The 13,765-nt window shown below is 57.9% G+C and overlaps 2 protein-coding genes across 3 annotated transcripts in view; both read left to right on the forward strand.

Moving 5' to 3' along the window:
- The first annotated feature begins 569 nt into the window (after window positions 1-569).
- Window positions 570-6,987, forward strand: THY1 (Thy-1 cell surface antigen). 2 transcript variants are annotated; one of them, XM_029076194.2, is made up of 4 exons: window positions 570-665; window positions 3,149-3,217; window positions 4,164-4,499; window positions 5,536-6,987. In XM_029076194.2, exons 2-4 carry the CDS (start codon window positions 3,181-3,183, stop codon window positions 5,646-5,648), a joined length of 486 nt encoding a protein of 161 aa, XP_028932027.1. In that variant the 5' UTR covers window positions 570-665; window positions 3,149-3,180; the 3' UTR covers window positions 5,649-6,987. The 2 variants fall into 2 exon arrangements, with proteins under 2 accessions (XP_028932027.1, XP_028932026.1); XM_029076193.1 differs by lacking the exon at window positions 570-665 and adding an exon at window positions 699-743.
- Window positions 6,988-9,945: 2,958 nt separating this feature from the next.
- The window catches only part of USP2 (ubiquitin specific peptidase 2), a 43,474-nt gene continuing 39,654 nt past the window's right edge, over window positions 9,946-13,765 (forward strand). The window contains exon 1 of the mRNA XM_029075678.2: window positions 9,946-10,088. The gene's annotated coding sequence lies outside the window, so the exon portion shown is untranslated. The remainder of the gene's footprint in view (window positions 10,089-13,765) is intronic.

Here is a 13,765-nt window from a genome sequence, read left to right on the forward strand (position 1 = left end):
TCTGGAGCCTGGTGTCTCGGGGAGGGGAGAAGGCTCCTCCCCTCGCCACCATTAAACGAGGACAGATGGACGCAGGACTGGGTGGCGGGGGGCTCTGTCCCGGTGACCCAGGCTGGGGCCCGGGGGATGGAAGCCAAATTGGATCGTCCCCAGTGGCCGGATCCGTCCCCCTCTGCCGCTCTGCGGTGCCAGAGCCTCTCTCTCTTTGCGTGACTCAGTTTCCCCCTCCGTACAACGGGCAGAGTCCCGCCCGATGGAGGGAGGGGGGCGGGGGGGCAGTTAACCTATAAGGCGCCGGGTCCGCTAGAACGGAGAAGCAGAGAGGGGTCGCGCCAGGAACTGGAATTGGGGGTGGGGAGGGGGGCTGGGGAAGGTCCCCTCCCATCCCCCGGCCCAGCCCCAGGCTCGTCCAGTAAACATCCCGGCCGACCAGCCGCAGAGCCCTCCGCCCCCTCTTCCTCTGCAGGAGCCGCCCCCTCCCCTCCCCCTCCCCCGGGCCCCCCCACCCACCCGGGACCCCCCCCCCCAGCTGCTGATTGGCTGAGCCCCTGGACCCCGCCCTCTTCTTTCCCCCGCAAACTGCGGGGCGCAGCGCAGGGCGCAGGGCTTCGGAGGCGGAGGCGAAGGAGAGAGACACACACACACACACACACACACCCGGAGAGGTAAAGGGACGGACAGAGACAGAGAGAGAGAAAGAGAGAGCAGCGGGACTGGGTGAGCCGGCCCCGCCCGGCCCTGAGGTAGGAGCCCCGTGCGGGCTGCTGCGGCGAGGACGGGCCCGGCGCTCCGGGCTGCAGGGGTCGGGCGAGAGAAGGGGAAGGGCGGAGCTGCGTCTCTCCTCTGGGGACCATCTTCCGGGACTGGGCAGCTGCCAAAGGGAGGGGACCTAGGGGCTATTCAGGAGGCAGAGGGGGTCCTGGGTGCAGACCCCCCAACATCCCACCCCCAACATCCCACCTCTAACATCCCGCCCCCAACATCCCACCCCCAACATCCCACCTCTAACATCCCGCCCCCACATCCCACCCCCAACATCCCACCCCCAACATCCCGTCCCCAACATTCCGTCCCCACATCCCCCCAACATCTCACCCCTAACATCCCACCCCCAACAACCCACCCTAACATCCCACCCCCAACATCTCACCCCCATCATCCCACCCTAACATCCCACCCCCAATATCTCACCCCCATCATCCCACCCCAATATCCCACCCCCAACATCTCACCCCCATCATCCCACCCCAATATCCCACCCCCAACGTCCCACCCCAAAATCCCACCCCCGACATCCCACCCTAACATCCCACCCCCGACATCCCACCCCCAGCATCCCACCCTAACATCCCACCCCCATCTCACCCCATCATCCCACCCCAATATCCCACCCCCAACATCCCAGCCCAACATCTCACCCCCAACATCCCACCCCATCTCACCCCCAACATCCCATCCCACCCCCGATATCCCGCCCCTCCCGCCCCCGCCCCCCCCCCGCCTTATCCCTGGACCACGAAAAATGTCCTCGGCCCGCTCCCTGCGCCAGCGAGGAAAGGATCTCAGATCCTGGAAGATCTCTGTCGCGGGGCGCGGGTGGAGGATGGGGATCCAGTGGGTGAGGGGGGCTCGGGCAGGGCTGCGTGGGGAGGGGAGGCGAAGCCGCAGTGCCGCGGGCGGACCCGGGGCGGGGAGACGGAGAAAGGGAGGGAGAAGAGGGGAGGGGTTCGGGTACCAGGGATGGGGGCAGAGGAGAGGGGGGGGGGGAAGAGGTTGGGTGGATGGGGGGGGGGGGCTGAGGATTCAGCCGGGTGGAGAGGAAGGGGAGATGGGGAGGGCGACCCCGACCGCTTTTCCCCGAGCCCAGATGCGGGACAAGGAGATCAGGAATGGGGAGGGGAGAGGGATGAGTCCAAATTGCCCGTCTCTCCTCCTCCCTTTCTTTTCCTCGCCTTCCCCGCTTCCCCCCTCCCCCATCCCGTCTCCATCTCTCCGCCTCCTCCTTCTCCCCACCCCGCTTCCAGTCTGGGTTCTGTCTTTCTCTTTCCCGTCCCCTCCATCCAATTTCTCCTTCCTCCCTCCCCCTTCCGCCTGATTTTCCATCTCCCTCCTCCACCTCCCGCCTGCCTCCCTCCCTCCCGCCCGCCCACCCACCCCCCAAATCTCCTCTCCCTCCTCCTCCCTTTCTTTTCCCCGTGACTCACCCGCATCCGGAGCCCGGGGAAGAAGAGTGCTCCCGCAGGGGGGTGCGGGGAGGAGGAGCGGGGAGGGGGGAGCCTCTCCCTGCCCGGGGCAGCTATGATTTCCCATCCCGGCTCCAATTCCCTCCTCTCCCCTTCAGGACTCAAAGGGCTGAAAAAGACACAGTGTGGGTCCAGGAAGGGATCCGCCTCCAGGCCCGCGTTCCCGGCTCTTCCTTCATCCTCTAGCACTTCACCCACCCACCCCCCGCCCCCTCGCCCCAACCTCACCATTGCCGGCTGCCCTAGGGGCATGGCCGAAGCGGGAGGGTACGGTCCTCGTCCTCGGAGGGCACGTGTTGGGACAGATATACACAATCTCGAACTCAAGGCCGGGCCAGGAGGGGGGTTCCAGCGGTCTGGACTCCTGGGTTCCGAGAGTGGGGACGGGAGAGGCTGATCTCCCTTGCCCACCTGATTTCATTCATTCAGTCGTATTTAATAAGTGCTTACTGTGTGCAGAGCACTGTACTAGGCGCTTGGGAAGTACAGTTCAGCAATAAAGAGAGACAATCCCTTCCCACAACGGGCTCGCAGTCTAGAAAGGGGGAGACAGACATCAAAACAAGTAAACAGGCATTACTAGCATCATTAGAAGTAAATAGAATTAGATGAGGAGAGAGAGAGACAGAGAGACAGAGATAGATATAGATAGATAGATAGATAGATAGATAGATAGATAGATAGATAGATAGATAGATAGATAGATATACCTGATCTCCCTTGCCCACTTTCCTGCCCGACCCCGGCTCCCAGAGACCAGCCAGCTTGGTCGGTGGAATCTGTGCCATGGAGTCCCCTAGCATCCATCAAGGGGACTGAATTCTGGGGCTGGAGGGTGGGGCCGTCTGCCTACCGAGCCCCCGGGGGTCGGTGAGTTCTCCTCTGACCACTCTGCTCCTGCCTAGGCATAGCCCATCCTGCCCCCACCTGAGCCACAATGAATCCCGCCGTGGGCATCGCCGTCCTGCTGGCAGGTACCAGGTGACGGGGAGGGAGGGAAGATGGTGTGCGAGGGGGGCGTCGGGGGGGAGGGGATGGGAAGGGGATGGTCAGTCTGGAGGGGTCCGGGAGGAGTGCCCCCAATCTCACTGTGGCCCAGTCTTGGACCCCGGAGTCAGAGCTCCAAGGGGGTGGCACTCCTCATTCTCTCCACCCCAACAAAAGCTAGCAGGGACCCTCCTGATCTCTGGAAAGCTGCTCCCGAGGGTGCAGCCTTACCGATGAGCTGGCATCTCATTCATTCATTTAATCGTATTTATTAAATGCTTACTGTCTGCAGAGCACTGTACTAAGTGCTGGGGAAAGTACAATACAGCAATAAACAGTGACATTCCCTGCCCACAATGAGCTCCCTCCCCTCCCCTCCACTGCAGCCCTTCCCCAGGGTTTCAGTCAGGGCAGGCTGCCCGGGAGGAGGGGGGAGCTCCTCGTTTTTAATGGAATTTGTTAAGCGCATACTATGTGCCAGGCCCATACTAAGCGCTCGGTAGGTACAAGCGAATCAAGGTGGACACAGTCCCTATGCCATACAGGGCCCCCAATCTTAATCCCCATTTTACAGAAGAGGGAACTGAGGCACAGAGGAAGTGAAGTGACTTGCCCAAGGTCACACGGCGGACAAGTGTTAGAGCCGGCTTTAGAACCCAGGTCCTTCTGATTCCCAGGCCCGTGCTCTATCCACTAGGCCACGCTAATCCTCTGCAAAAGCAAAGGATGGAGAGGGTCTCCGGGCTCCCAAATTCTCCTCCCAAAGGACCCGGACTTTCTCTTCGGAGCAAGCGCTTAGTACCGTGCTTTGCACACAATAAGCGCTCAACAAATACGATTATATGAATCTGAGCCCACCCGTCGTGTGCGTGTGTGTGCGTTTGTGCACGTGCGTGTACTCATATTTGTGTGTGCACGTTGCGCGCATCCCAGTGGTGCAGGCTGCCCGCGGTCAGAAAGTGCACAGCCTGACGGCCTGCCTGGAGGGTCTGAACATGCGCCTGGACTGCCGCTTCGAGAACAGCACCAAAGACCCTCTCAAGTTCGAGATCAGCCTGACCCGGGAGAACCAAAAACACGTGCTGCAGGGCGACCTGGGCATCCCCGAGCACGCCTACCGGTCCCGCCTCAACCTCAGCGCCGCGCACAACCACCTCGCCCTCTACATGGCCTCCTTCACCAGCAAGGACGAGGGCATCTACAACTGCCAGTTCCAGGTGCCCGGGGAGGTGACCCACAATCCCGGCAAGAACCTGACTGTCTACAAAGGTGAGGACCCCGGGAGGGGGCAGAGATGGGGAAGGTGCACCTGCCCAGTCGGGCCGACCAAGGGGCGCGCTGCAAATCCCTAGTGTTCGGGGGGAGCCTCCTGGGGAGAAGAGGTTACTTGTTGGGTTGCTGCTGTGGAGGAGGGAGTTGGAAAAGGGAAGGATCAGTTGGTCAATCGTATTTATTGAGCACTTACTGTATATAGAGCTCTATACTGAGCGCTTGGGAGACTACCCTGCAACAATGTAACCGACACATTGCCTGCTCACGACGAGCTTCGAGTCTAGAGGGGGAGATTAGATGAATTAATAGAAATAAATAAAATTACAGATAGGTTCATAAGTGCTGCCAGGCTGGGGGAGGGGGATGAATATAGGGAGCGAGTCAAGGTGGTGAGGAAGGGAGTCGGAGAAGAGGTAAGGAGGGCTTAGTCAGGGAAGGCCTCTCGGGAAGATGTAACTTTGACAAGGCTTTGAAGGAGGGAAGAGTCACTGTCAGAGATGAAGAGGGAGGGCATTCCAGGCTAGAGGCGGGATGTAGTCGAGAGGTCGACGGCGAGGTAGACGAGATCGAGGTACAGTGAGTAGGTCCGTATTAAGGACCCAAGGGTGCAGGCCGGGTTGTAGTAGGAGAGTAGGGAGGTGAGGTAGGAGGGAGGTCTGGCTCCAAAAGATAGAGCCTCTGCAGTCATCCCTGTGGTCCTCGGTTATGAGGATCTAAGCAGCTCCCACATCTCCCTTCCCCAGAAGCAGCTTGCAGTTTCTCCCAGGGATGGACTCAATCAATCAGTCAATTGACCGTATTCATCGAGTGCTTCCTATGTGCAGAGCACTGTTCTAAGCACTTGGGAGAGTACAGCACAATAGAATTAGTCGAGGCACGACCCTTGACCATAACGAGCTTACAGTCTAGAGGTGAGGCCCCGAATGGGGCCCGACAAGGGGTGGGGGCACCCTGCCCTTTCAAAGCAGCGAGGGGGGTAGGGGGTCGAAGAAGGATCCGGCTCAGCCCTCCCTCCCCTCTCCCTCTCTCCCAGATAAACTGGCCAGATGCGCCGGCATCAGTCTGCTGATTCAGAACACCTCGTGGCTGCTGCTGCTGCTTCTCTCTCTGCCCCTCCTGCAGGCCGTGGACTTCGTGTCCCTGTGAGCCCGGGCCTGGAGCCGGGGCCGAGCCGGGGCCTGGAGCCGGGGCCGAGCCCGGAGCCCGGGCTAGCGGACCCAGAAAACCGTGATGCCCCCCCACCCCCGGGGACCAGGGTCTCTCGGCCACCCAGGCCCCCACGCGCACACTGCACCCCCGGTGGGGGAGGGCCCACCCCCCATAAAAGAATCCCAGCTCCGCATGCCACACTCCCATTGCCCAACCCCCTCCCCCACCCTCCCCCCTACCACCTTCACTTTCACCTCGCAGGCTATACTTTTGTAATAGTCGCCTGAGCCGCTTCTGTCTGCTTTGATTTCCGTTTCTTTTCAGGGCTGGGGGAGGAGGCGGAGAGAGGGAGGGCTGCTTCTCTCCCACTCCTGCTGGGTGCCAGGGCAGGGGCTGAATCCAGGGCCTGGATTCCGGCTGGGGCGGTTGGAGGGCGGGCAGGGAGGGGTGGTCTCCATTTTGGAGCCTGCCACCGCCCCGCCTGGCGTGAGGTCCCTGGTGACTCCGGGCCCAGCAGGAACGGTGGGCCGCTTCCTTAGCGAGCCTCCGAACTGGGGAGCTGCTGGCCGGCCTACCAGCCTGCCCGCCCCCCGCCGGACCCTGCGGTGTCCCTTCCCCCCTCTGGACCCTCTCCACTGTATTCCGGCCTCCACCCTCAAAGAAAGCCCTAAGAGAATGAGGACTCTGAAGTGAACGGGGGAGGGAGGTTTGTCACCCAGTCTCCCCGGGCCCGGTGTAGCCTCAGAACCGGGGACCCGTCCTGGGAAGGGGGATGACCCCCTACGCCTCCCCACCCACAAGAGTTGGCAAGGCTGCGCCCGCCCCGGAAGCTGCCGGGAACCTCTAGCCTAGATCTATCCCTGAAGGGCAGGAGGGGGCCCGAGGTCTGCAAGGGCCACCGCCTCGATCAGGGCGGCGATTTGGCCGTCGGACGGTGTGGGGTGCTGGCCCCCGCCTCCAGGGTGGAAGCTCCCCGAGGACAGGGCGGGAAAATCCCTTCGGAGGGTGGGCCTCCTGCACCCTCCAGCCCAGATTTTATAGCTCAGGTATCTCTCTCCGGCCACATCTCTTTCCCCAGACCTGACGTTTCCTGGTGAATACGATGGATAAACAGAAAACGGTGATTTTAAAACAGTTATATATATATATATACATATATTTACATATATGTATATGTGTGTATACCCCCGAAACGCAACCCAGCTCCCCTCCTCCCTCCTCCCTCCTGATGTCCATGTCTCCTGTGATCATGTGTAGCGTTTCCACAGCTTGTACTCCGACATCTGGTCGAGGAAAAAGAAAAATACCGCACAATAAACCAAATCTTTGGAGTGTGTGAGCGTCTGCTGTGGCCTCTGGTTCTCTCCGACTGCGGGTTGTCCCCGGTGAGCCCCCCCGCCCCATCTTTCCCAACCTCCTGAGTCGCCCTTCCACTCTGATCTGTCCCCCAAGTCCCAGCTCTGCCTCATCTTCCCCTTTAACAAGGCCCAGGAGCCCCTCTGCCCGTGGCAGAATTATATCCCCGAGTCTGCCCCCTATATCACGATCCCGGCTACCATCTCTCCCGCTCCCCCTTCCACTCTGAGTTGGATTCCGTGGGGTCCCACGGGCTGCGACCCCCTCTTTCTTGCCTCCGTGCCACGGCCACACCCGTCACATCCTTGCCACGGTTCTGCTTTTCAGTCCTCCTAGAGAGAGAGAGAGGATGAGAAGGCACCGGGCGGGAGTGGGGAAAGCGGTCTGAGGAGACCCTTCGGCCTCTGATCCCTCGACCGAGCCGAGCCGAGCTCCTGACCCCTGGGGATTCCCCATGAGACAGAGGGAGGTGATGATGACAGAGAGGGGCCCGGCGAATGCCTGGAACCTCACCCCCGCCCTCTCTCAGATGACAAATCCCTCCCAGGCTGGGCAACCTCTCGGGACTGAAACCTTTTACTACTTCCTCGGGAAGGCGGAAGGACACCTGGACAGGTGGGCAGCGACGGAGACGTGCAGTCAACCATTGTATTTCCTGATCCTGCTAATTAGAGGAATGACTAATGATGAGGTTGAGCTCAGCCTGGGAGCGCTTTGAGATCTCCCGGAGGCAGGCAGGAGGAATGCTTGGACCCGCCCTGACCAACTGCACCAGTAAGATCTCCCGACCGCGGTCTGGGGAAGCCGTATGGCGTAGTGGATAGAGCCAGGGCCTGGGAGCCAGGAGGACCTGGCCTCTCATCCCAGCTCCGCCACTTGACTGCAGTGTGACCTTGAGCAAGTCACTCCACTTCTCTTTGCCTCAGTCCCCTCACCTCTAAAATGGGAATTAAGACCGTGAGCCCTAAATGGGACGGGGACTGCGTCCAACCTGCTAACCTTGTCTCTCCCCCGGCGCTTAGAACAGTGCTTGGCACATAGCGCTAAGCAGCACGCCTCATTGGAAAGAGCACGGGCTGGGGAGTCAGAGATCGTGGGTTCAAATCCCGGCTCTGCTGCTTGTTAGCTGTGTAACTTTGGGCAAGTCACTTAACTTCTCTGAGCCTCAGTGGCCTCATCTGTAAAATGGGGATTAAGACTGTGAGCCCCACGTGGGACAACCTGATCACCTTGTATCCCTCCCAGGGCTTAGAACAGTGCTTTGCACATAGTAAGCACTTAACAAATACCAAAATGCATTTTTTATTTTAGTAAGCACCTAGCAGCATGACTCAGTGCAAGGAGCATGGGCTGGGGAATCAGAGATCATGGGTTCAATTCCTGGCTCCGCCGCTTGTCAGCTATGTGACTTTGGGCAAGTCACTTCACTTCTCTGGGCCTCAGTGACCTCATCTGTCAAATGGGGAAGACCGTGAGCCTCACGTGGAACAACCTGATTACCCTGTACCCTCCCCAGCGCTTAGAACAGTGCTCTGCACATAGTAAGCACTTAAAAAATACCAACATTATGATCATTATTATTATTCTCTGGGCCTCAGTGACCTCATCTGTCAAATGCGGATGAAGACCGTGAGCCCCACGTGGGACAACCTGATTACCCTGTACCTATCCCAGCGCTTAGAACAGTACTCTGCACATAGTAAGTGCTTAACAAATACCAACATTATGATCATTATTATTATTCTCTGGGCCTCAGTGACCTCATCTGTCAAATGCGGATGAAGACCGTGAGTCTCACGTGGGACAACCTGATTACCCTGTGTCTCCCCCAGCGCTTAGAACAGTGCTCTCCACATAGAAAGGGCTTAACAAATACCAACATTATGATTATTATTATTATTATTCTCTGGGCCTCAGTGACCTCATCTGTCAAATGGGGATGAAGATGGTGAGCCCCACGTGGGACAGCCCGTTCACCTGGTATCCTCCCCCGCGCTTAGAACAGTGCTTCGCACATAGTCGAAGCAGCGTGGCTCAGTGGAAAGAGACTGGGCTTCGGAGTCAGGGGTCATGGGTTTGACTCCCAGCTCTGCCACTTGTCAGCTGTGTGACTGTGGGCAAGTCACTTCACTTCTCTGGGCCTCAGTTCCCTCACCTGTAAAATGGCGATTAACTGTGAGCCTCAAGTGGGACAACCTGATTCCCCTGCATCTCCCCCAGCGCTTAGAACAGTGCTCTGCACATAGTAAGCGCTTAACAAATACCAACATTATGATAATTATTATTATTCTCTGGGCCTCAGTGCCTCATCTGTCAAATGGGGACGAAGATCGTGAGTCTCACGTGGGACAACCTGATTCCCCTGTGTCTCCCCCAGCGCTTAGAACAGCGCTCCGCCCATAGGAAGCGCTTAATAAATACCAACATCATGATTATTATTATTCTCTGGGCCTCAGAGACCTCATCTGTCAAATGGGGATGAAGATCGTGCGTCTCACGTGGGACAACCTGATTCCCCTGTGTCTCCCCCAGCGCTTAGAACAGCGCTCCGCACATAGGAAGCGCTTAATAAATACCAACATTATCAGTCGGCGCTTCACGAACGCCAGCATTTTTTTTAATATAACAAATATCACCGTTATTATCATCGCTGTTGTTTTTGCTTCCAGGTCCCTGCCCTCCCCTCGCCAGGCCCTTCCTCCGGCCGGGCCCGGGCGCGCCCCTCTCCGGCCCCCACGTGCTTCTCCTCCACGTGTCTCTCTGTTTACCTCCGTCGCCCGAGCGACCGCGGGGGGCGGGGCCGGGCGGGGGTGACGTCACAAGGGGAGCGGCCAATGAGAGCGCGGCGTCTCAGTGACGCCCCGCGAGGGGGCGGGGCCCGGAGCGCCCGGAGCGGGCGGGGCGGGGCCTGCCCGCTTGATGGCGCTGTTTGGCCCGCTTGATGGGCCTCCGGCGGGCAGGAGCCAGGACCGGACGGCCCTCGGCCTCAGTCGGCGCTCCCGGGACCGCGCCAGGCTCGGTCCGGACCCCCCCGCGGCTCCATGCCTGGGCCCTTCTTGGCCCCTGCCCCACGACCACCAGGTAAGGGCTCCTTCGAAGGGGCCGATCCGCTGCCCACCGTACCCCCGGGGTGGGCACTGCCAGTCGAACGCAGGGCGGTCTGGCCGTTGCCGGGGGAGGGGGGGGGGCAGGGGCAGCCGTTCTGGAACTGCCCGGGGTGTCCCATGGAGGTGCCCTTTCCCGGATCTTCCGTGTCTCCCCCAGCGCTTAGAACAGGGCTCGGCTAATAATAATAATGTTGGTATTTGTGAAGCGCTCGCTAGGTGCCGAGCCCTGCCCTAAGCGCTGGGGGAGATACAGGGTCATCAGGTTGTCCCACGTGAGGCTCGCAGTTAATCCCCATTTTCCAGATGAGGGAACTGAGGCACAGAGAAGTGAAGTGACTCGCCCACGGTCGTACAGCTGACAAGTGGCAGAGCCGGGATTCGAAGTCATGACCTCTGACTCCCAAGGCCGGGCTCTTTCCACTGAGCCACGCTGCTTGTGAGCGCTTAACAAATACCAACATTATTATTATTATTATTCTGGGGAAACGGTTTGGTGGAGGGGTGACCCGTGTCCCCCTTCCAGCGAGGTATCCCACTCTCGTTAGGAGCTGGGTCCGCCCAGAGTCTGCCGGGCCCACTCACTCACCGTCGTATCTCAATCAATTCAGTAGTATTTAGTAGTATTTATTCAGTAGTATTTATTGAGCGCTTATTGCTATTGTTTTTGTCTGTCTGTCACCCCGATTAGACTGTGAGCCCGTCAAAGGGCAGGGACTGTCTCTCTCTGTTACCGATTTGTCCATTCCAAGCGCTCAGTACACTGCTCTGCACATAGTGAGCGCTCAATAAATACTATTGAATGAATGAATACTATGTGTAGAGCAGTGTACTGAGCGCTTGGAATATACAGTCCGGCAACAGAGAGAGACAATCCCTGCCCAATGACGGGCTCACAGTCTAGTCATATTCCGGTGAGTATCTCCGGTGGTGGGTTCGGATCCCGGCTCTGCCACTTAGCATCTTTGGGTCTGTGGGCAAGTCACTTCACTTCTCCGGGCTTCGGTTACCTCAACTGTCAAATGGGGTTGAAGACTGTGAGCCTCACAAGGGACAAGCTGATTAGCCTGTATCTACCCCAGCGCTTAGAACAGTGCTCTGCACGTAGTAAGTGCTTAACAAACAGCAACATTATTATTATTATTATTATTATTATTATTAAAATGGAGACAATCCCTGCCCAGTGACGGGCTTTCAGTCTAATCATACTCCGGTGAGTATCTCCGGTGATGGGTTCGGATTCCGGTCTGCCACTTGTCAGCTGGGTGACTATGGGCAAGTCGTAAGCAGCGTGGCTCAGTGGGAAGAGCCCAGGCTTGGGAGTCAGAGGTCATGGGTTCTAATCCTGGCTCTGCCACTTGTCAGCTGTGTGACCATGGGCAAGTCACTTCACTTCTCTGGGGCTCAGTTACCTCATCTGGAAAATGGGGATTAGAACTGTGAGCCCCAGGTGGGGCAACCTGATCACCTTTATCTACCCAGCGCTTAGAACGGTGCTTGGCACATAGTGAGCGCTTAACAAATACCAAATTATTATTATTATTATTATCCTCTGGGCCTCAGTGACCTCCTCTGTAAAATGGGGATGAAGACTGTGAGCCTCACAAGGGCCAATCTGATTACCCTGTATCTACCCCAGCGCTTAGAACAGTGCTCTGCACATAGTAAGCGCTTAACAAATACCAGCATTGTTATTATTATTATTATTATGTGGGCATCGGGGAAGTGGACAAGGAGGACGTTTCTGATCGGGCACAGCCACCCCTGTGAAGCCCGTGTCCCCGGAGGGCTCGACTCCAACAGATATGCGTAAATCCCACCTGTCCGCCTTGCTGCCTGGGGACTGGTGGGCGAGGGAAGGGGACAAAGCCCAAGGCAGAGGAACAGAGGGGCCACCCGGGGGTCACCGCTTCCTGTGCTTCACAGATTTCGGGTTCCTTGGATCCTAAGGGACCCAGGAGGGGTGGGGAAGGACAGACGAGGACTGGATGGAGGAACCCCAGGGGTGCCTGCCCCGAGGTCAGAAATGAGACTGGAATGAAGTCTCCCCATGCATCATTGCGACTCCAGGCTGAGTCAGTGGCATCAGCTGGGACAGGGCGGGGGCACCGCCATGGGGAGACTCCCAGGCTCTGGGGGAGGTAGGGGAGGGGTTGGCTTGGAGGGTACAGAGAGTCCTGGGGAGCAGAGCGTTCACAGGGAGAGGTGGACTAAGCTGGCCAGTGAGGACGGGCCCCGCCCCAGGTCAGCAGGCCACTTTACAGAATGTGGGCAAGCGAGAAGTTGATCTGGCATAGGGATTCCTGGGACGGGAACTCTCTCTACCAGGAGAGGGGTGGCTTCTTGGGCTGTCATCCCCTTTCCTCCTCTACAAGACCTTGGGCCCTTAAGAATTCCATTTTCCGGGCCCCTACTTGGTCTCCGGTCCCTCTCCACTGCCATTCATTCAATAGTATTTATTGAGCGCTTACTATGTGTAGAGCGCTGTACTAAGCGCTTGGAATGTACAATTCGGCAACAGATAAGATACCACTATCCTCCCTCCAATGATCCATCAACCAATGGTATTTATTGAGTGCTTATTGTATGCAGAGCACTGTAATTAAGCTCTTGGGAGAGTAATAATAACAGTTGTGGTATTTTTTTATAATGGTATTTGTTAAGCGCTTACTATGTGCCAAGCTGTGTTCTAAGCACGGGGGTAGCTACGAGGTCATCAGGTTGTCCCACGTGGGGCTCACAGTCGTAATCCCCATTTTACAGATGAGGTTACTGAAACACAAAGAAGTTAAGTGACTTGAACAAGGTCACACAGCAGACAAGTGGAGGAGTCTGAATTAGAACCCACATCCTCTGACTCCCAAACCCGTGCTCTTTCCATTAAATTTGTTAAGCATTCCCTATGTGCCAGGCACTGTACTAAGCGCTGGGGTAGATGAGAGGTAACTGGGTCGGCCACAGTCCCTGTCCCACATGGGGCTCACAGTCTTGATCCCCGTTTTAAGCTGAAGTATCTGAGGCACAGAGAAGTAAAGTGACTTGTCCAAGCCCACCCCGCAGACAAGTGGTAGAGCTGGGATTAGAACCCAGGTCCTTCTGACTCCCAGGCCCGTGCTCTATCCACTAGGCCATGCTGCTTCTCTAAGTACAGTATAATAGAACGGTAGGCAAGATCCCTGTCCTCTAGTCAGTCAGCCAGTTGTATTTTTTGAGCGCCTACCTTGTGCAGAGCGCTGTACTAAGTGCTTGGGAGAGTACAATATAACAATACTAGAAGTTCCTTCCTCTCCAGATGCCCTTTCCCCGGTTCTGGTTGCCCAACCCCCTCCACCTTCTGCAGGGTCTTCGGAGGGGGGCCGTCCCCACCGGGGTGGGTCTCCCACTCTCCCTTTAAGGCTCCCCAGTCCTGGAATGCAAAGAGCTGCTCCAGCCATTCTGGGACGTCAGATAAGATACTATATATATAGCGGAGTTAGTAACCTGAGCTCTGGATTGCCCAGCCTGGAGTCAGGCTCCCCTCCTCCGTTCTCCACTTCGCCCGCCCGTGCCCGCGTGCAGGAGAAGCCCCAGGAGAGCAGTGAGCGGTCTCCCCGGACCCAGGTCGGTGGTAGCCCCGGGCTTTCCTGCTCGCTTCCCTGCGGGTGGGTCTGGGCT

Source organism: Ornithorhynchus anatinus, chromosome 11 (genome assembly GCF_004115215.2).
Source record: "Ornithorhynchus anatinus isolate Pmale09 chromosome 11, mOrnAna1.pri.v4, whole genome shotgun sequence".
NCBI lineage: Eukaryota > Metazoa > Chordata > Mammalia > Monotremata > Ornithorhynchidae > Ornithorhynchus > Ornithorhynchus anatinus.

What these genes read in the sequence shown, in the direction of transcription:
- THY1 (XM_029076194.2), top strand. Translation starts at nt 3,181, where the DNA reads ATGAATCCCGCCGTGGGCATCGCCGTCCTGCTGGCAG. An exon ending in CATCGCCGTCCTGCTGGCAG is followed by an intron (nt 3,218 to 4,163) that starts GTACCAGGTGAC and finishes CGCGCATCCCAG; the next exon opens with TGGTGCAGGCTGCCCGCGGT. An exon ending in GAACCTGACTGTCTACAAAG is followed by an intron (nt 4,500 to 5,535) that starts GTGAGGACCCCG and finishes CCTCTCTCCCAG; the next exon opens with ATAAACTGGCCAGATGCGCC.